This window comes from Sciurus carolinensis, chromosome 2 (genome assembly GCF_902686445.1).
Source record: "Sciurus carolinensis chromosome 2, mSciCar1.2, whole genome shotgun sequence".
Classification (NCBI taxonomy): Eukaryota; Metazoa; Chordata; class Mammalia; order Rodentia; family Sciuridae; genus Sciurus; species Sciurus carolinensis.
Window position 1 is genome coordinate 30306737 of NC_062214.1, and position 23582 is coordinate 30330318.

The following is a 23582-nucleotide window of genomic DNA, read 5'->3' on the forward strand; positions in this document are numbered from 1 at the left end:
TATTAATATTTAAAAAAAAAAAATGTTGTGGGGGAGGGTAAAAAACCTTTCTGCCAGTTTTTAATTGCTCAAAATGAAATATTCAGTCAGGCGTGGTGGTACGTGCCAGTAATCCCACCTACTCAGGAGATTGAATCAGGGGGATCGCTAGTTTGAGGCCAGCCTCAGCAACTCAGTGAGAATTTGTCTCAAAACAAAAAATAAAAGGGCTGGGGATGTCACTCCTCTGGCTTCAAACCCCAGTACAAAAAAAAAAAAAAAAAAAAAAAAGGAAAACATTCGAATCTGCCATCACATAATCTGGAGTTTAGAGGAATCAAAGCTTCTATTAAATGGCATCCTCATTCACCCCGAGCCATGTCTGCCAAGGTGGACTGTCTTAAAAGAGAAAGGAAGGGGAGAAAGAACAGAGAAGGGGACAAGGAAAGCAGCCCTGGAGTCTAGCCTGGGGATCTGCCTCAGCCCACTGCTCCATCCTGGCACAGTGGGCTCCGGGCACACCATCTGCAACCCTCACTCCTGCCTGCTCAGCAGGCGTCTCAGGTCTCCTGGAATCACTTCCAGGAGAGTCTTGCCCCTTCTTTTTAAAGTGGTCACACTCCAGGCACCGCTGCTCCTCCCCACACTCTCTCCAGGGGTAGGGTGTTCCTCATGAACTTTTATTTGTTAAAACTACAAAGGGCAGAGGGAGGGGATATACCTCTGCTTCCTGATCAATTCCATAACTATCCAATTCAGAAATGTTCTTCCTAATGCTTTACTGCATTTTCCAAATTTGTAATCACATAAGTCTTATCATAGAAGAATTTTCAAAAAGTTTCTCCTGAAGGGCAGAAAAAGGTTTTCAGCTATTTCATATCTTAAGTTGGGTTGCAGTTCAGGTGGTCATATACTGTCATCTAAATCAGCACCCTTGTGAGTAAGGTCAAACTGTATCAATAAATACACAGGAACATCAGGTATGAACCAGGACTGCCAAGTAGAGTCGGACACATGGCCCCCAATTCCTCTGCTTGCCATTAAACAGCCTCTTCATTGACTTCTCTCAGCCCCTCTCTTCCTAACAGGTAAATTAGGAAACTGTTCCGTGCTAGAAGATGCAAGGTAAACAGTGCTCACATGTGACACCAGCCACAGGACGACCAGTTGCCTGTGACCTGGATTCCCAGGTCTGGCTGACAGAAGGCAACAAGAGGGAAAAGACTGTTCAGATGCAGAGGAATCAATACTTTCTGACTAAATGAACATCACAAAATAGCAGAGTCTAACTCCACAGTGTATCAGTGCATTACTTCCCCACAACAACATCACAACAAAAAAGCCCTCTGTGCACTGTTTCTCACTTCACTGATGAGCATCACCAACACGTTCAGGTGCCTGATTCCTCCCCTGCAAGCCATTCCTGACTTCTGGTACGTCACAACACCCACATCCAACCCAACACCAATTCTGGTCAGATGTACCTCATTTGTTCCTCATTTGCCTGACTCTTTCCTCCTCAGTACCCCAAGGACCCTAATTCTCAAAGTTCTTTGACCCCACCACGCCTGTCAAATCCTGGACTTCAGTGCATTTCACTGTCCCGAGTCACACATCACCCTGGTTTCCCTCCTTATCTGACCCAGGGTCCATGTCACTACAATTGCTCTTGCACATGCTCACACCTCCACTGCCCTCTTTGGTAAAGCAGACTGCCACCCCCAACACACACTGAGCTAAATCCAACAGCCAACCCTAATCCTGCTCCAGATACATGCTCACAAGCTTTCTTCACTGGCTTCCAAGAGAGAGCTTTCCTGGTTCCTCTGCAACCCTACCAGCCTTACTTCCCAGCCTGACCCCTTCTCTGGTCCTTTCTCAGTCTCCAGATCTCTCTCTTCTTTGGCAACATATACCACTGGTGCTGCTGTCCAGTTCCCTGGCTTTAAAAACCATCTCCACCCTGCTACCTCCCAGCCACTTTTTCCTTGAGCACCATAATCTCAAATCTTGTTGTCTAACCCTGAAAGTGATGTCCCCACAGGCAATACTGCATTCCTAACTAGTCCCTCCTTCGACCCAGTCTTCCCACAGTGTTCTTCATCTCAGTACTTGACCAACCCACCCTTTCAGATGCTTGGGGAAATGGCTGGAAGTTACCCTTACCTCCTCCTTTTGTTCCCATCCTTGTCTGACCCAGCAGCCAGTTCTTCTCCAGGGCTGGCTACTTCTAACCTCTATGTGGCTAGTACCCTGGCTAGAGCATCAGCTCCTATCTGTGGAGTCAGCTCCTGCCTGTTCTCCTGCTTCTGCTCTGCAGCCTGTTTCCACTCAGCAACTGGAGGAATCCTTTAAAGCCAGGCAGAGCAGGTTACTCTCTGCCTGAATCAAAACCCTCCAACAGCTTTTCACAATCCAGAAAAAGTCAAAACCTTGATCTAGACTCTGAGGCCTAATAATCTCCAGCTGATTCCACCCCTCCAGCCTGCTGCCTAACACACCAGGCACCTGCCTCTCTAACTCAGGATCTTTGCACTTGCTGCCCTCAGAGTCATGACAGGCTTCCCTCTATTCCTCCACACGTTTTCTCAAATGCCACCTTGATGGTGCAGTCTTTCTGGGTTACTCAAACTTTCAACATGTTAATCTTCTTCCCTGCTTCTTCTGAAGTACATATTTACATCTAATGTCATCTGCACATTTGATTTATTTCTACTGTGTGTTGTCTGTCTCCCCCATAGGATAGATTTGGGGAGACACTAATACATACTTTAAAAAAAATTAATGCACAGCCAGCGGGTACCATATAATCCAACTGACCTCACATCTATCCTTTACTAACTCTCTTTCCTGATTTACTTCTCTTCATACTACTGGCCAGTGGCTGCCATAAGATTCATATATTTGCTTATTTAACGTCTGTCTCCTCCTGCCATTGCAAGAAGTCAATTCTGCTACAACAGAACCTGGACTTGCAAAAGACTCCTATCTATTCAAATCCACAACTTTTCAAATGAAAACCATCACCTCCCATCTCCCACCCCCTGAACTTATGGTTTTCCCTAGATTCCATATCTTCTGCAAAAGCACTGTGTTAGTCAGCTTTTCAATGTTGTGACCACAATACCTGACAAGAACTTAGAGGAAGAAAGATTTATTTTGGTTTACGGTTTCAGAGGTCTTGGTCCATGGCTGACCAATGCCAGAGCATGGAGGAAAGCTGCTCAGCTCAAGGATGACAGAAAGCAGAGAGAGAGGGGGAATGAGAGTAAACACAAGGGCTGGAGAGAAGATAAACCTTCCAGGGCATGCCCCAGTGATCTCCCTCCTCCAGCTAGGTCCCCCCTCCCACAGTCCATTCAGCTATCAATTCACTGATGTCAGAGTCCTCATAGCCCACTCACTACCTACAAGCCCCACCTCTGAAGCTTGTTGTATTAGGGACCATGCTTTCAAAACATGAGCTTTCTGGGGGATATTCCAGATCCAAAACATAGCAGGAACCATGCCTGGTGCTGGCCACTGGCTAACATAGGTACCGACAGAAAAATCTCCAGAGGCATTATGAACTTTCCCCTCCTTTTATCCCCCAATCTTAGCACCCCTTGCATCAGCCTCAACTCCATTCTTATTGCCCCTACCTGAGTCCAGGTCTTTGGTACTGCCCTTGCCCCCAAACTCTTACTATCCTAATCTGTCCTCAAACTAGTCAAACAAGGGGCCTTCAGTCCCACAGGTGGTGCCCACAGGAACCCCTACTGCAGAGCTTGCTCCACTTCACTGTGCTGGAATTGTCGACTTGACACTTCTGCCTCACTCACTACTCGAAAGCTGAGTATAAAGCTCTATGTACAGATAAAGGGGCTACCTCTTACAGCATGCTGGGGCTTGAACCCAGGGCCTCACACACACTAAGCACTTGCTCTGCCACTGAGCTATGCCTTCAGTTCACTCTTAAACCATCCCCAAGAATATCTGTTAAAAAATCAGTATGATCAGCACCCCCCACTTTCTATCAAGGTTGCTTAGGGGCAGCTGGGATCTTGCTTTCCTGCCTAAGAATTCCTTGGGGTCAAGAGCCTTATGTGATCTGACTGATAGGAACTTTACATAATTAAACAAGTCTTGTGAACTAAATGTTTTTAGCAAATACCTGCATTTTACCTTCCAAAGAACCACTAGGAGAGTTCTAAAGTCACTTTCAGCTCTAAGGCTGTTGGATTCTATGAAATTAGTGTTTGGACCTTATGACTAAATGAAGAATAGATGCACATATGCCTCCGAAAGATGGTGAACACATTAATTCATTCCTAGCTTCCACTTCTGTCCTGTCTACTAGTAAGTCATTCAAAATGGTCTTTTTGATGTTGAAGTTTCATGAGGGTTGCAATTTCATTAATGATTAAATATGGGCGGTACAGCCTTCCTGTTCTCATTATAACCCATTTTCTAGCAAAACTTCCCACTACCCCAAACTTCACTGCGTGAACTATTTCTTCATAAGCATTCTTTTGATAGGCTTGTTTTAGTGATTTCCTTCTTTCATTTCACCTTCTACTTTTTCACAGACTTTCAAGGAGCTCAATTAAAACCCTCCTTAGCACCCCTGGTTCTAAGTCATCCTGGTGGCTTGTGGGGCAACCCTTCACACTCCCCTTGGCATTTCTGAGTTCCATGATTTGAATTCTTTTACTCCTCTTTGTAGTTCAATTTACCATGACTTTTAAAACTATTTTCATCCCCCTTTTAATGCCTCTTTTTATAACCCTGATAAAAAATTCTATAACATTCTCAATTAAACTTAATTAAACATCTAGTGCTAAATCAACATTATATTTATATCCAACCCTGGGTTACCACACTCCCAGTTCCCCTGTACTTGCAAGGATTCCTGGTAATGGTGGCCCTGGACATTAATGCTTTGAGGAATGTGCCTTCCCAACCACACCCTTACAAATATAACGGTGATGGAGAGGAAACCCCAAAATAGGCAAGCTTTAAAAAAAAAAAAAAAAAAAAAAAAAAAAGATTGGTAAATGGGGCTAATGCTGGAACCTGCTGGGCTTGGACCCAGAAGCCCTCAGGCTCTGCCAGGGTACAGAACTCCCTCTCCCAGACACACCTACTCAAGTGGGACCTAAACTAGTTCAATGCCCAACACCAGAACCTGGCAGGGATTCACACTTCTTCATATCACGTTAGCTCTCCCAGGGGAAGAGAACGAAGTCTCCACTGTAAGACCTGATCATGGACTTACACAGGACAGCAGGAAAGTGCCTTTGAACTTTCCTATAGTTTTCTATAGGATCACAGAGAGAGAAGAAAATACCAAAAAGCTCCAAAGGAAAAGAAAACAAATAGAGAGACTGTAAAATAAGTATGTTAGTAACCAGGCCTGGCAGCAATCTTTTACTGGGGAGGCAAAGATAGGAAGATCACAAGTTCAAAGTCAGCTTGGGCAACTTAGAGAGACCCTGTCTCAAAACAAAATTAAAAAAATAAAAAAGGGCTGAGAATATATAGCTCAGTGGTAGAGAGCTTGTCTAGCATATCTGAGGGCCCTGGTCAACCCCTAGGTACTATTTAAAAAAAAAAAAAAGGTATATTACTGCTCTCAATGTTTTAAATGAAAAAACATTTAAAAACAAATACATGTAAGGGCTAGGGGCAAAGCTCAAGGGCAGAGTGCACACCTAGTACACATGAGGCCCTGGGTTCAATTCCCAGCACTACAAAAACAAATCTGCAAAACCAAAAAAAACAAATACATACAGAAAAGAAAAAATAATTTAAAAAACCACACACATGTACAAGAAATTAAGAACTAAAGGTAAGCAGAAATGAACCAAGTTGAAATTGTAATCATTACATTAAAAATTCCACCTGACACATGATTTTACACAAATAGATAAAGTAGAAGATACTAGAGTGTTAATCCAGAAGGCAGCCCTGAGAAGGGCACCAGGAAGCAGTGGAAGAGAAACAGTGTATAGTTAGAAGTTCATTCAAAAGCTGAGAGCAAAATATAATAATTTTTCAGAGGCAAAGACTAAGGATCACCATCTACAGACCACTGTTTTAAAAGAACAGTGAACTAAGTGGGAATCAGAAGGGTGCAAAAGACAACAGGGAACATGAGAACTGCTAACACACGCTGGTGAGTTTACGTGTAAAATATTACCGGTTCTATGCTAAAATAAATTAGCCTCACCTAAAATCCTAGACCAAAATGGCAAGGCAAGTGGGAGGTGAAGTCATGGTTCAGTTCTTGTCTCTGAAGTGAAGAAATGTGGGAGTAAATAATCTGCTGGTCTCTAAAGCAAAAAAAGGCCAGGAGAGAACTGCAGGAGACTCCTTTTCACTCTTCAAAGTTGATCTAATTTGAACGTGAACACTGGACTATGAGTAAGCTATAGACTCTCTCCCTAGAAAATGTTTCAACCTTAAACCTCCAACATGATAGAAAATCTAGTTTCATAATTTTCACTTTATAGGCAAAAAGAAAATAGTGATGCCACTTGTAAAATTCAGTGGATATTTCTTTAAGAGCCAAGGTAAAAACCAAAATGTGAATGAGTAGTCAACCACAATACTTAAGAGATCAGCACCTTACCTTTTTTACTGAGCACCACCCACCACAGAAGGCAAATTCCAGAACCAAGTTTTAAGTAATTCTAGAATTAAGGAAACCTAAGTACTCTTGCCATTAACCATATTTCCGATCTTAAGAGAAAAACACCATAAAGCAAGTCCTCTGCAAAGAGTTTTTTCCCTTTCATAACCAATACTTTTTAAGTAACTTTATATATGTCAAATCATAATCTGTCATCTGGGGAAAAATATTAGTACTGAATATAATGAACGGATGTGATCAGCCTTATCTGACCAACACCACTTCTTCAGATAAAACTACTTCTACCCTGGATGCTGCTGCCGAAACAAGAAGCATGGGCACTGGGTTTCAAATGATATGCCACTCGCCCCCCCACCTTGTAACAGAAGTAGAGGTTAGATCACATGTTATTTCATAACAGCACATTCTTGGAGAAAAAAGTTAAGCCTTCAACTTCCTGCAGTAAGCACAGGGCCAGTTTTAAAATGTTATTAGCAATGCATGCTTCCTCCCTGGAGTTCATCCCAGCAGGGGACTCCAGGTTGAGAGCAAGACCTCAATTCAAAAACAATGTCTTTGCACTTGTATTTCAAGTCCTCAACCTTCATTGAAAACACAAATATTAAAGCCTGTTTTATACTGACTCCACCAAGAACTACTTTAGAGTGATCTAAAGAATGAAGACAGGGAGCAAGCACTATTACCGGAAGAGTAAAGAAAGTGGGGTGCTTCGCATCATCTTCATATTTGCCTTCTGTGGAACTCCCAGCCTCCATTGATTTGGATGTGGTGTTCTTGCCAATACCCATCATCAAGAGAAGCTGAGTAAGCCTGCCTGGCTGGTGGCGTGACTGGAGTGAAGGCCCACTCAAGCCAGGAGCTCAGGATCAGTCAGCAATTCCCGCGACTGCAGCACCCAATTCTCAGATGGATATGAAACTCATGAGCACCATCTCTTAGCACCTGCAAGACAGATTACAGCCAAATCACTTCAAAGCACACACAAAACCCAGGACCCAGGATCATCTAGTTCCCTGCACAGAAAAAATGGTATTAGTTAGATGTAAACATCCAATAATATACTTTTCAAGTACCCATTCTCTTTATTTACAGTCACCCTGTGCTTCTGAACTGCCCCCTGGAGAGGGGGACCACTAAGCTAGATTATCAAAAATATCACAATACCAGGGAGAAAAAAACAGTTGTTATTTCTCTGACATGCATTAGGATATATCTCACAACACAGCTTTACTTAATAGAACATTATGAAATAGAAATGTTCTGTATCTACCCTGTCCAGTCACACTGGCCACCTGTGGTTCTTATGTGCACTGGAAATGAAGCTAGTGCAAATGAGGAATTGAATTTTAATTAATTAAATTTATATAACCACTTTGCTTAGCAGCTACCACACTGAACAATGTTGATACAGGCAATTTACCATGACTGAATGGATGTCAAAATAATTCTAAATTATTAGTGCCCCACTAATAACAATTTAGTGGGGCACATTTGCTACATGTGCCCCACTAAAGGCAGAAGCAGGCATTCAAAGCATTAAGAAGAGGAAATAAAACCAACCTAGGATTAAATGGTCACACAGAATTCCAGGAAGGTAGCAAGGTGAGTTTTAAAATAGGCAGAATACCACAAATAAGTCAAAAATTTGATATCAGTGAAATGACAACATGAACCTAAAAGAGAAATTCAAACCCTCCCTCTTGCTCCCCAAAAGAAAGGTGAAGTGGCAAGAGACAAGAAGGGGTAGGAGGGTGGGAGAGAGGGATCAACACTACCAGACCCAGAATGGATCTGACAGGCCCAGAGAATCTGAAAGACTCTGGCATTTATTAAAGAAATAACACAATACTTCAAACTAAGAAAAAAATCTAAGAACAAGTCTATGCAGCCAAGTCTCAGTGAAGCAGCAGAAAATAAAACCTCAATTTTAAACCATGAAGTATGACCTGAAAACATAAAAGTGACCCACCCTAGATTAACCAGCATTTGGAGAACTCAGCTTTGAAAATGAGAGGGCACAAGGGATCCTGATGTGGGTTGGCACACATAAATAAAACATGCCTAGGTATGCCTGGATTTTCATTTAAAAAAAAAAAAATGCTCACATGCAACGGTGGGAGGGGCAGATTCCATGGTCAAATTTTACCACCAATTAATTAGTTTTCCATCAAGAACAAATAATCCAACCAAAATGCCCTACAAATGCAAAGACAGACTAGTTCATGGAGTGTGGAAATACAAGTAGCAAACTCTGTTCATGGAATTCTTCACGGGACACTTGTTCATGCAACAAATTCTGTGGATGAGCGAGGGAGGGGAATGAACTACAAACAGATAAGAAAAGAGAAAGAATTATGCAAAGTTTGAGAGTTCAACAGTCGGAGGGCAAAAAGGAAAAACAAAAAGAAATAGCTATTGGTGCATCAACTCCTCAGTAGAAGAGAGCTGAGCACACCCAGCACATTCTTCTGGGGGGCTCTCCTCGTTTACATTTTCATTCCTGTCATATCCATGCTTGTTTAAAATGGTAGTTCTCAACCCAGAATTATTCTGCTCTCCAGAGGACACATGGCAAGATCTGGAGGCACTTTGGGCCATCAAGGCTGGGGGACAGCTATTGGCTACTAGCACATAAAGGCCAACATCCTCAGTGCACAGAAAAGGGGTTCTGAGGAAGGAAGCAGGGAAAGGGCTTCAGAATCAGGGAGGGGACAGCCATAGGGGTAGAGAAGGGAGGAAGACAGTGACTGCTGAACAAAAAATATATATCCTTGGAAACTGCTACAAATCCCAAAAAGAGAGCATTCCACCACCCTAGTCCACAAGGCTGGTGAAGACAGTCTCAAGGCCAGAAACAACGCATCAACCTGAGATCAGAGGTTTCATTCACACAAGATGAACTTTTGTGTGGGTAAATGCCAAGGTCCAGAGGCAAAATGCCAAAGATGAAAGCAAAAGGTAGTGGGCAGAGTGAAGCTTAGGGTCTGTGTTCAAATATATTCAAACAAGAAGGAAAATCTGGGGAGAGTTCACCAACTCATGGCACCTCCTCATCCTACTCCCTGCAAAGAGTAAAGGAATAAGCAAGTCCACCTGCACTCTTATCCCTGAACACTTGACAGAGGGGAAGGAGGGGTCAAGAGACCACGATGATGGTAACAGCTGCAGTAATAACAGCGGTTTTCTACCTGCTAAGTGTCCACATGTGGCAGGAACCTCTCTTACCTCTCATTATATAGATGGCAATTATTTCTAGCCAGCGAGTGTGATATTGATATGCTTATGCCCCCCTAACTCCGCAAAAGCAGAACTCAAGCTTCAGAGAAGCAAAGTAATTCACCAAAGGTTACACAGCCAAAAGCAGTGGAATAGGATTCAAACTTTAATCAGTTTTTTCACCCATCCTATTTATACAAGAAAGACATAAAACTGCCCTTTCAATGCTCAGCTATCGATAACCCCCATGGACAAACAAAGCCCAAGCCAGCTGGCCTGTGAGCACTGCCTCCGCAAGACCTGCAGGTGGTGTCTTCCTTCCTTGTCATTCCTAAGGGTACTCCAAGGGTAGGGGACAGTTGGGTGGTACCTTTTCCAGGGATTCTGCCTCTTATTCCTACAGCCATCTGGCTGAGCAGGCAGGTGGCCACTATTTCTCTACATTGCAACCATCTTAATGGTTCTCAGACACTGTGAGGTGGTCACCGAAGTATTGATATGTTACCCCAACAGAAAGGGGCAAAATGAGGAGTTCCCACCCTCATCAGATCAGGAAATCCTCATTCCGCATTTCTTCCTACCCACCTGGCTACTCCTCAGAATATGTCACCATCATCTCTCAGCAGCATCTCCCCAGCAACTTAAATCATCTTCCTGTTCCACCTTGATGGCCCTAAACACTTGTCCATTCTGCATCCACCAAGAACATTCTACAAAATGTTATGCTCTTTGATGGCTTCATAATTAGTTTCAAATGACAAAATTCCTTCACCAGGCTGAAAGGAACCTCCCGACCTCCTCTCCAGGTCTCGCTTTAGCCCCTAGTGTGCTCTACTTCAGTTCCTTGCAGGTGCTGCCCCTCTTCTAACCCCGTAGATCTTGCACATGCTGTCTTTCAAAAACGGGCAGCCTGGGGTATCTCCTGTCAATATCTCCCCTGATTACCACCTCATCATTGTGTCTCAGGATCATTAAGATGGTCTCAAAACAGAGGGATAATGTCCACCTGCCTGCTAGCCAGACAGCTGCATGAGCAAGAGGCAGAATCTAGAGTCTCACTATCAGACCTATGCTCCCAGGGTTGAACTTGGCTTGTATATTAAAGGTTTCTCCAAAATTCTGGAATGATGTATTGGAATCTAACATGTAACAGTCATTCTTCTTAACACTCTTACTACATCAAACCTATACATGACAGGGCAGGCACATTAATATCAGGAACAAGTCCGTGATGTCACCATCACTGCTAGTCTAAAAGGGACTTGGGAGTCTTCACTCTCATCTGCATCTCTGCCTCCATTTCACATCTGTTTCCTGTGCTCTGAATCACCTTAAATTCCAGGAACAACAGATCTCATTGATAAGCATCTTGTGATGAATCAAAGGCCTCGCCTCACCAATCCTGAGATAATGATGGGCCAAACCATACCTGATCAAGAGGCATCTGCTTTAGTAGCTGTGCAAAGCTTCCAGCTGTGCAAACCCCCTTGCCCTCATTTCCCTCTCTACAAAACCTCAAGACTTTGTCAGTCCCTCAAAGATAGGGTTGAGAACACGGATCCCCCTTGTCCTCCCAGTGCAGTTACACTGTAGTTACTATACCATAACTACACTGCAGTTACTCCCTTGCTTTTTACCATTACTTTTCTGCTTGGTTTTTGGAACAAGTGGTTGGACCTGATGTGTTGGAGCCTAAGACTCTGGTAACATTATAACTAGATCAAGAGATGTAAAAATCAGAGAATCTGCAATTAAATAACTAGTTACAAAACACATGAGCAAGATACTTTCAATGGAACTGAATCAAACACTTCTGAAATGCCAGCATTTAGGGTCTATATCAGAAGCTGGCAAACCACCAGCTGGCCTCTTGGTCTCCAGTTAAGAATGATTTTGCATTTCTAAAAACATTGTGAAAAACAACAAAGAAGAACCTATGACAGAGACCATCTGGCACACAAAACCTAAGTTGTTCACAGAAAAGTCCGTCAACCCAATGAAAATGGAAGGAATTCTGCTCAAAATGCCAAAATGGCAATAATAATCACGAATATTTATAAATAAAATTCAATAAATTATGAAGAAAACAATAGAATATTACTAAGGAACAAGAGAGATGGATAACCAGAGACAATAGTCCTGGAAGAAAAGCTACTGCCAGGATGTTCACTTTCCAATAAACATGATCATAAAGATTTAATAAACACCAATTAATACCCCAAAGGGAGACAGGAAGGATTGCTGCAAATTTCTCTGGAAGAATAAGCAAGAACGGCCACAAAGATCTGAAAAATAATAAGAATGTGTTCTTTCAGCTAGAAACCTAATCTAAGGCTGCAAGAAACAGAAAAGTTTAACAGAAATACAAAATCAAACTAACACCAGGTAACAAAAAACCCACAGGCTGACAAGGGCAGGACATAGGCCACTTCAAATCATACACAAGGTATGAATTTTTCAAGATAGATGCCAAGACAACAGGTTCACTATAATAAAATCCAGAAAAAAGTAAGGCCTAGGTTTAAAAAGAAAAGACTGCTACATGATCATATATGAGCATGGGGGCACTCCTTTCTTGGACAGAAAGGAAAAATAAGCTAATAGATTTTACAACATAAAAAAATGTTTAGATTTCTGTATGGAGAAAAATCACAAAATTAAAGAGCAAAATACAATAGATAGTATGTGTAAGTATCTTTACTATTTGAATCACTCTTTATAAATCAACAAACTGAAAACAAAACCCTCAATGTGAAAAAAAAATGGGCAGAACATACAAATTTCAAATCATCAATCCATCCAAACACACATAGAAAACTAAGTGCTGGTTCTTATTTAAAACCAAACAAAAGTGTACAGAGGGGCTGGAAGTGTAGCTCAGTGGTAGAATGCTCGCCCAGCATGTGTGAGGCCTTGGATTCAATCCTTAGCATCACACACAGACACAAACACACAAGGTGACTAATGAAGAACCAATTTTATCTATGTCAGTTATTTTTAAATAGTCTAATTGGCAAGATGGTAAAGAAATAAACTCATACATTTCCAATGAAAACTCAGTTGATAACAGGAAGGCAATTTGGCTATCTGAAGAGAGTTACAGACATTCATATTCATTTTTAATATTTTTCCTGAGGATATAACACTTGTAGGAACATATTCTAAAATCATGACTAGGTCACACAAAGATTTAGCTACAAAATTGTGTGTCTTGTGCATTCTAACTTTGTTGCTAAGAAAAAAGCAGGAAATAATTTAACATCCAATATTAGGAGGGGGAATGGTAAAACTGGTCCAATAATAAAAAGTAACACCATGGGACTGGGGATATAGCTCAGTTGGTAGAGTGCTTGCCTTGCAAGTACAAAGCCCTGGGTTCAATCCCCAGCACCACAAAAAAATTAATTAATTAATTAATTTTAAAAAAAAGCAACACCATGTGGCCATTAAAAAGACTGCACAGAAATACCAATTAAAGGAAAGATGTTCATGACAAGCAAAAAAGCAAACTAAAAAACTTATGAAGGACAACATTATGCTAAGTGAAACAAGCCAGTCACAGCAGGACATATGCTGAATGATTCCACTTTTATATGCGCTATCTAAAATAGTCCAACCCAGCCAGGCACAGTTATGAACACCTATAATCCTAATGACTTAGAAAGATGAAGCAGGAAGAGCTCAAGTTTGAGGTTAGTCTCAACAATTCAGCAAGACCCTGTTTCAAAATAAAAAATAAAAATGGCAAGGGATGTAGCTCAGTGGTAAAATGCCCTAGTACCAACATAATAATCATCATCGTCATACTAACAAAAAATAGCCCAACTCAGAAGCAAGGAGTAGGATGGTTGCCAAGGGCTTGAGACAGGGGGAAGTGGAAAACTGCTATTCAACAAATACAAAGTTTTAGTCATGCAAGATGAGTAAGTATTAGAGACCCACTATAATATACCATGTGATACAGTTGCCAATTATATTGTGGACTTAAAAATTGGTTAAGAAGATAGGTTTCCTGTTAGAAGTACATAACGCAATAAAGAAATGAGTAGAAAACGCTGATTTTTTTTTAAAAAATAAGGCCATGAATAAAAAGAATTAAAGGCAATTAATACAATTAAAAAATATATAGGTATAGCACTAACCCACAGTATCTGTGTAAAGTGTGTGTATGTATACATGACAAAACACTAATCAAATATTTGAATGGCAGGAACACAACTTTTTTTTTTTAATACTCTTCTATATTTTCTAAAATTACTTACTCAGCAACGAAAAAATGGGCTCACTTTCTCCCCCAAGAGCTGCTGATGTTCACAAGAGCACAGTTCTTTCCTCCTCTTCACGCTCCAACCCAGGGCAGTGGCCACTTCCCTTTCCAGCATCACTCATCACACACACAATATAAAGCAAATTTCTGTTGAGTGCTAAGGACACCACAGTGTGGAGCAATGTTTTCATGTTTAAAGTTCTAAAATAACTTATTGGAAAACACTGGAGAAAAGTCAAGATTTTGCAAATTATGCTTTGCATCTAGGTTATTTTAAAGCTCCCCTGCAGCTAGGGTTAAAAATTACTACCTTTCAGCAAACAGGGCATCATTAGTCTCAAAATAAAACTCACCTCAAAATAAACACAAGACTGACAAAGTAGAAAAAGAGCAATTGGGGAAACTTATGAAGAAGTACATAAGTTACACATTCAATCTTTAACGAATCTTTGAATTCCTAATACATGGAGCCACTAGCTCTCCAGTCACCCATAATCATGCAAAAAAAACCTTTGATTTTACTTAGTTTATCAGCTATTCGGCCAGTAGTCATTCCTTTTGTGCTCAATGTTTTTTACCTGGCCATTTCTCTCCTATCCAGGAATCAGTGTCACCCCTCACTGTGGCTTATTCTGCCTCCTCACTTGAAAGTATGATATTAGCCAAATAGAGGTTTTGTGTTGTTTTTATACTGGGATTGACCACAGAGGTGCTTTACCACTGAGCTACATTCCCAGCCCTTCTTTTATTTATTTATTTGTTTATCTGAAACAGAGTCTTGCTAAATTGCTGAGGCTGGACCCAAACTTGGGATCCTCATACCTCACCCTCTGAAGTCACTAGGATTTCAGGGCTGAACTACCACAGTCCCAAACAGAGGTTCTGAGGACGGAGCTACTCCTAGAGTTAAATACTAAAACCCTGCGATTCTGAAAAGAACCTAAAAAACATGTACTGCCATGGTCAGCACCTAGTAGAATTCCCAGCACACAAGGTAGAAAGCCCCCAACCACTGAAAGAATTAATCACTAAGGATTCTCCCCAAGTGTATGATCCTCCCTTCGGTATACAATTCATCTTTATATTCCCAGCTGTTAGCATAAAACAGATGATCAACAAATACCAATGAAATATACATTTACCTCAAATAGACAGCACTGAATGCCTAGCACTTCAAAAACAAATACACTGCAAATCCATCATGTGATCAAGGCACAAAACCTACAGTTAAAGGATACAAGAAGGATAAGAGAAAAGATCAGAGAGTTAAGAATCATACTTGTAAGTAAAAGTTCAAAAGCTGTTTTATTCATAATAGCCTTAAACTGGAATCACCTAATGGTACTGGGTAAACAACGTGGGTCCATCCAGAGGAATACCGTTTGGTGATAGAAAGGAGCAACCACTGCCCTGAGTAACAGCTTGGACAAAGCACACAGCAATGCACTGAGTGAAGGAAGTCAGAAATAAGACATGATGATTCCTAAAACGCAGAATTAATCTGCAGGGTCAGGATGCAGTCAGGGGCTACCAGGCATAGGAATAGAGGCAGGAAGGACTTCCCAAGGGAGAAAAGGGAGCTCAGGAGTGTTGGAAGCATGCTATGCTTTGATTGTGACACTGGGGACCCCACCTGTATGCATACCTACTTACTCTACTTACCTCAACAAAGCTGATTTTAGAAGGGAAATTTGAAAACTTCTATAATTCCACTTTAAAAAAAAAGTCCCTCCTCAAATTCTGATTCTTCTTGTATTCATAGATCTGCTCTGGGGCCTGGGAAGCTACACTTTTAATAAAGAGAAAAATAGTCTCATGCTTGTGGTCCTCAGATCCACCCTGGGGGCAAGCAACCTGGGCTGAGATAAAGCTATTTTCTCTTGCACAAACCTATCCAGACAGGTGGGAGTGTGGCTAAGAAGATGATTTTGGGATGAGAACATCAAAACCCCAAACTGCCGGCTGAAACTTTGGTCTCTACCAAGGCAAAAACAAGAGCCACCAGGTTCAGTGATAAAGCACATTTTAAAAGCCAAGTTGTGGTTCTGTGCTTAAACCCCATTATTAGGGGATTACAGTCAAACTGTGGCTGCTCCACTAAATTCTGTTAAATGATAAACATGTGACCTAAGCACTTTTAATCCAAGTTAAACAAAAAAGATTATTAGAACAAATATCTTCGACTTTATATTATCAACTCCCTTCAAATAAAATTACTTAGTTACCTAATACACAGTCCCCTGCTTTAGGAAGCTTACAGTGCTGATGCTGATCCTAGCTATGATTATGTCGTTTAAAGCTCTGAGCAGTAATGAATGGATCTGTAAGAAGTGGTTATTATTAGATCTCATGATGACAACTATGCTTACAGGGCGTGACTAAAAAATACTCAATTGTCCTGCAGCCTTCTCCAAAACAATTCAAGAACTCTCACTCTTATTTCTCACACTCAAGTTAGTACCCAATAGTGGGTCATGAAATTAACTTAGTGGATTTGGGGCAGAAATTTTAATGCAATGGAATTTAGCAGAACAAAAAGCTTCAGAGCACATCTCACAAAAGAGTAAGCCTGTCTGGGGACCTTTAATCCCAGCTACTCAGGAGGCTGTGGCAGGAGGATTCCCATTTCCAAGCTAGTCTTGGCAACTTAGCAAGACCTTGTCTCAAAAAATAAAGAGTGGGGAATGCAGCTCAGTGGTAGAGTACCCACTATGTTCAATTCGTGGCACTGCCAAAAAAAAGCAAGCCTGACTCCCTGAATCATACTTCCTTCTCATCATGTGATCTCCCCCTCTCACTCATGACCCCTTCATGACAACATTCAGCATGGGCAGCCTTGGAGAGAAGGCTCCAAAACTGAGATAAATAGATCTCTTTTCTTTACAAATTACCCAACTCAAAGTGACTGATATGCTCATTGTTTCAAGGTAAATGCTTTGTAATGTGGAATCAATCAAAACAAGTCTGAAAGCTTGGCAGTAACACAAATGCATAATTCCAGTGCCCAAGTTAAACCATGGTTGTTTGCTGAACATAAACTCAAAACACCCTCAGAAAAAAATCTGTGAGAAGTGAGAAAATGGGGCAAAATGACATCAATAACAAAATATCCTATCCCCCCACTCTCTGTAACAGTGGTCCACTTTATGCATTGAATATCGCCCTTGCTGCTCTGCCACTGAGACTTATTTTTCAAATGGATGTGTTTGTTTCTCTTCCTGATCTGATTTCCTCCCTGATCTCTTCTCCTTAATCTTCCTCTGAGTTTCCCTTCCTAGTCTCAGGAAACCGTATTCCTTTTGGATCACCTCTTTAAAACGTCTGCTACCCCTGACGGAGAGAATCAGTCACTAGGACAGGATCCACTGTGTTTCTCCTTTCCTAAGCAAAGCAATAAAACCTCCTTTTTACTTAAAATCATGTTTTCATTATTGGATTGGCCTCAGGGACAAGGATCGAGCTTTCCCTACACCTCCACAATGATGAAGAGACTACCCACCATAATCACATCAGAGTGGTCTTTTGTTCATAAAATTAATCACAATAATCTAGCAGAGCCCCATACCAAACACCCCAGGTAATGCCACTGAGAGGCTCTTCCCTGCATTCCAATGAGCTATCTCAGTCTTTCACTGTCTTGGTTTACAGACTTATTCTCTTAAGAGGAAGAGCATATCAAAATAAGCCAGATAAAACCTGGATATCTGAAGGGGACAAAAAAAAAGAATACCATGTTTTAATCCCTAACCATTTCTACAGAAGCCACTGAAAAGCTAATGTTGTGTAGAATTTTAAAGACAAGATATAAATAAGTGCATCACCTCTAGAAATACAAATATGATTTCACTTAATCCTTACAAAAATTCTGGGAGGGGTTGTAATCTCCATTACACAGTTGAGCAATGGAGGTAAAGAAGTTAGTTTACCCTTAAACAAAAGTCAAGGGCAAAAGCAGAAGGCCAGATAAAAACTCTTTTTTTTTTTTTTTTTTGGTTCTGGGGCTTGGACCCAAGGGCACTTAAACACTGACCCACATTCCCAGTCTTTTTTTCATTTACTTTTGAGAGAGGGTCACACCAAGTTGCTTAGGACCTCACTAAGTTACTGAGGCCTCAAACTTGCCATCCTCCTGCCCACCTTTCTGAGTTCCCCAGTATGCACCACCACCTCCAGTCAGGCAAGAATTCTTGAAAGTATAAGCTGGGTATGTGTTTCCTTCCAGGTTCTGAGAAGGGACAGGAAGAAAAAGCCAGAAAGATCACACCTGAGGGTCATTTTGGAGGAAGCTAAGGAAATCTCCTGGGTTAAAGCTTTCTCCTTTTCCAGGTTTCCAAATGAGATGGCATATAATGTCCCTGCCTTCTGATATGGTGGCAACCCTGGAGGCTAAGGTAACATCCAGGAGATGGCTTTGCCCTACTCCCCTGCTCCAGTGCCAACTGGCTCCACCCTTCCTCTGTTAGTCAATGACTCATACCTTCTCTCCTCCATTGAAGGAAGTCTCAGGAGAACTCTAGGTCACCTCCAGCTGAATTTAAACTCACACTTTCCAGTGGGAGAAGCATTTCAAACAAAGATCCACCCCCTTGCCTCAAGCTCAGTACTTACCAGCTCTCCCTCTGAATTATTCTTAGGTCCATGCCATTCTACTTCCGCATGTTTTCATACCTTCTTTTGGCCTCAAGTGCCAAAACCAAATTTCCTTCTCTCACCTGCAGAGACCTTGTTCCATTTTCCCCCTATTTCCTAATTATTCATTATACTGGCTCAGTCTGGCTGGACTCTGACATATTTTCATAATTCTCTCAATCACCTGCTCCTCATTCCATTTGCAATCATTTCTTCAGCATCCTTTTCCTGCCCACCCACTCTTGCTGCCCCCTAGTGCCATTTACCAAGAGCTACCTCTGCTCCCTGCTTTCCCTGAGACCAGGAAAGATAGTTTTGAAATTTCACCTCTCTGATGAATGAGGGCTGAACTGTGGGTTTGCTAAACTGCATTGCAATTACCTGGGCTGGGTCATAGTAACTTCCCCAGGTTAACACCAAGCACATGGTGACAAAAATAGCAAGACTTTCCCCTAATCCTTTAAACAATTCATGCCTGTATGTCACACTTTTTTTTTCCTCTGCAAAGGAACATGCTCCTCCTAAGAAATTCATAAAAAATATACCCACTAAATACTGATAAAGCAATCACCTAGGACTGCATGCCACAGAGACATGTGGCTTTTCTCTGGTATTTGAGAATACCTTCTTTTTTGGGGGCATGGGTGGTGAGGGATGTGCTAAGGATTGAACCCAGGGGCACACTGAGCCACATCCCCAGTCAGTCGTTTTTATTTTGAGGCAGGGTCTGGCTAAATTATCCAGGCTGGCCTTGATGCGATCCTCCTATCTCATTCTCCCAAGTAGCTGAGATTACAGGCATGCACCTCCACACCCAGCTAAATCTAGCATTCTCACTATGCAAAAACCTTAAAAAGGATTAAAAAAATATATGCACTCAGCTATATATGAGACCCCCATCTCTCCATGAAATCTGTTTCATTTATATTCCTTCTGGTGGACAATAAGACAAAATAAAAACTATATACTCCTTTTTGCTTTTGCACCTACTTTCCATCAAATTCCTAAATTTTATATACAGTAAAACATAAAAAAAACACAGAGCTTTGGCAGTCCCAAGACTGGATTAAGAAAATAAAGCAAATAGGCAGCTGAAAAACATGCAATCTGACATGTAACTGCTACAAATAGGGATTTTATTGTTACTCTTTTTCACATATTTAATAAAGGAAGCTGACTTCCTAGAGTTGCATAAATGTTAATATTCAACTATTAATATTTAAATAATGTCTGAGAGCACTGAGAAAGGCTTCACAGATTTTCCAGTAAACGAGCTGGGCAAACTTGAACCAGAGGCTCCTTGCCCATCTACAGTCACACACACAGAGATGCACGCACAGGCAGAGAGATGTATATGTAGAAAAATCCCACACATGTTCAGATATGAACACATGCAGATGCATACACAGAAACAGACACACTTGTGGAAACACAGACACATTCAGACACACACACACACGAATCAATCCATGCAGCCACAAAACTCACCGACCCCCACCACAAAGCAGAGCTTCTATACCAAGAAACGGTCTTACCTTCAGAGTGAAACCTTACCCTGTCCACAACAAATGTCCTTTAACCAGTGCCCCACCCACCACGCCTGTGCAATGCTGTGACTGTCCTGGTGCTCAGTATGAGACAGTTTCAGGTGCTGAAGCAATTTTGGCTTTTATAACCCACGCGGGCTGGCCCGAATTGTGTAACTGCACCACCCTCATTATAAATGCCATTTGTGTTACACAACAGCCACCGCCTGGTTACAAACGGTTACTGCAGGCCTCTATTACGGTCTCAACATCAATCTGCGGCAGGTTTCAACTTGGCAGTCTGGATATTCTATTGTAGAACCCCAGCAGCTACTGGGATTACACTTCTCAAACCCTCACAAAGAAGGGAAATTAAAACCTATCTTTCCAAACCCTACGGCTCAGATGAACAAGTCTACCCACACTGCTGCCAGCTCGGTGAAAAGGGGAATTACTTTTACTCCCTAGTATTTTTTCATTTCCCTAATCAGGCATCCAACATCAATTGTGTTCAAAACTAAAAGAATTTCAGAGATCTCATGGTAGGATCCATTCATCAAATGGCTGGCAAAGCCAACAAAACTGTAATACCGAAGGGCTGACCACTGGAGCCCGGGGTCCATGTGCCATCTCATGTCTGCACAGGTCCCACTGAACAGTGGACGCACCTGTGAAGGCACCAAAGAAGCAGAGATACACTGACAATCAGTACCAGGAAAGAGCCACACCTGAAGTCAGACTACCCTTCCTAGCCCTAGCCCCAGGCCTACCAGAGCCAGAGCAGAGGACACCCTCTGCCCTTTAGATACACAAACTCCTGCCTCCATCTCCCCTACTCCAGACTGAACTTCACACATCCGACAGGGACCATGAGACTCAGAAGGCAGAGGGCCAGCCAGGAGGAACATCTACCAGTAGTAAATAAAGCATGTCTTGGAAGAGGAGGTGACTGGGATAAAGGTAGAAAAGGAACCAAGAAAACTCCAGCAGAAAAGTTTTAGAAGTGCTGCTCATTCATGAAAATTTTGAGGCAGTAAGCACTGAAGAGGAAGACACCACATGATGAGAGAAGCCATACCAGAAACTGGGGAAAAGACAGAGCCAAAGCTACCAGGAGGACACTGACCATCACAAGTGCCCAGAACACAGCTTTCCACGTGATTGCCCGACATGCCCAAGAAGCCAAGAACTGTAGTTAGGATACTCCATGACAATTCCTACCCCAGAAAGGATGTACTGCAGGAGCGAAGAGAGAAAAAAAAAAAAAAAAAAAAAAAAAAAAAAACAGGTGGGAAAAGACATAATCTGTAAAATCTTTTTTAAAGGTGTTATTTATTTATTTAAAGAAAAAAAAATAAATCAAGCCAAGCATGTTGGTGCATGCCTTTCATCACAGCTACCTGGGAGGCTGAAGCAGGACGATCACAAGTTCCAGGCCAGCCTGGGCAACTCAGTGAGACTCTGTCTCAAAACAAAAAAGAGTCAGGCACAGTGGAACATGCCTGTGGCACATCCCAGTGACTCAGGAGGCTGAGGCAGGAGGATTCCAAGTTCAAGGCCAGCCTCAGCAATTTAGCAAGGACCTGCCTCAAAATTAAAAAAATAAAAGGCCAGGGAATGTGGCTCCTCTGAGATCAATCCCAGTACCAAAAATTAAAAAAACAAAAATAAAAGGAAAAGAATCAGACAATTACATGAAGAACATGAAGTGAGCACAAGACAACAAGCTGGGATGGGGAAGAATTCAACTGAGCAGCAAACAAGAGAAGTGAAAGAGCAGAAAGTTAAAACAGAAGTGGAAGACGAGCTTGAGAAACTGAGAAAAGAAAAAGTACAGAAAGGCAAACACAGCTCAGAAAAGAGAGCGGAGGAGGCAAAGGGCAAAATCAGGACATGAACAATCAGCATTTCCCAGCTGGACCTAAGGGACTGGACAAAGAAACCAGTCATGCAGTGCAAGTCCACATATGTGAAATGTCCAAAATAGGCAAATCTACAGAGAAAGGAAGCACAGAAAGGGCTGCCTGGGGCTGGGGTGGCAGGGGAATGACTATGAATGGATCTGGGGTTTCCTTGTGGGATAAGGAAAATGCTCTAAAATTAGGCTGTGGTGATGGGGGTCACAGAGCTGTGTGAATATACTTAAAGTCACTGAATGAACTATAAAATGGTGAATTATTATGACATGTGAAAACGTATCTCAGTAAATCTTCTAAAAGGGTTGAGGACTAGCTCAATGATAGTTACCCTAGCATGCATGAAGTCCTGGGTTCAATCCCCAGTACTGGAAAAGAAAAAGAACGGGCTGGGGAATGTAGCTTGGTAGCACAACAAAAGAAATGGAACAGACTTAGATGATATTAAAGATAATGAATTAAAAAATTGCTGTTATCAAGAAAAATCTCAGTGTAGAGATGACAAGGACAGCCCATGATCACACAAAATTATAGAGGAGAAATCTACACTCGGACGTGTCCTGCCAAAATGGTTTAACCACAGGGATGAAAACGTCAGATGCATCCAAGGAGGATAAAATGTTTGGCTGTCTTAGAGCTGTACGCTGTGTACGGGTGTTTTGTTCAGCAACAGACTGCATATATGATGGTGACTATACCAGAAAGCCTAGGTGTGCCTAGGTTTGTGTAAGTACACTCTATGATGTTCATACAATGACATTTCAGCAAGTGTCTCCCTTCGTTAAGTACTGCATGACTGTACTGGCACTGTACCAGGACTTAGTGCCAAGATTGTCCGTGACAATTTGATATGGCAGGACATAGAGTTGGACCCAGGGGCACATGCCTGTAGACCAGTCACTCTGGAGGCTGAGGTAGGAGGATCACTTGAACCCAAAATTTCAAAAGCAGCCTGGGCAACATAGCAAGACTGCATCCCCTCCACCCCCACCCAAAAAAGACCAGGTACTTGGCCCCTCTTGCCTATAGCTGGTTCCCTTTCCATTTTTCCATTATGTTGTGATGCAGCCTAAGTCCACTTATAAGAACAATGATACCATGCTCTTGGATTTCTTTATAAAGTACTTCATAAGTACACAGCATTAGGTATTTTTTTATAGCAATACAAATCAGGCCAATATTGGGAGTAAGAAGAGTCTAAATCCTTCTCCCAAAGAGACAGGGCTCTAAATATGACAACTACAGATGCAGAAATATAATATTTTTTGTTTTGAAAGAAATCACTATTTTGGGAAGAGGGTGGAGGGAGGATGCTAGGGATTGAACTCAGGGCCTCAGGTATATCAGGCAAGTGTTCTACCATGAAGTATCACCAGTCCAAGGAAACCTTTATTAGAATCTGAAACAGAACACAG

The 23582-nt window shown here is 41.9% G+C and overlaps 1 protein-coding gene across 7 annotated transcripts in view; it reads right to left on the minus strand.

Annotated features, from left to right (window-relative positions):
* The window catches only part of Slc23a2 (solute carrier family 23 member 2), a 107379-nt gene that overhangs the window by 47954 nt on the left and 35843 nt on the right, over positions 1-23582 (minus strand). For 3 of the 7 annotated variants that reach the window (XM_047541274.1, XM_047541278.1, XM_047541275.1), the window contains one exon: positions 7297-7555. In XM_047541274.1, the coding sequence (XP_047397230.1) occupies positions 7297-7404 (108 nt within the window). In that variant the 5' untranslated portion in view covers positions 7405-7555. Of the gene's footprint in view, positions 1-7296; positions 7556-14091; positions 15177-15238; positions 15318-20260; positions 20359-23582 lie in introns of those variants that run through there. The other 4 variants (XM_047541276.1, XM_047541280.1, XM_047541279.1 and 1 more) reach the window with 4 other exon arrangements.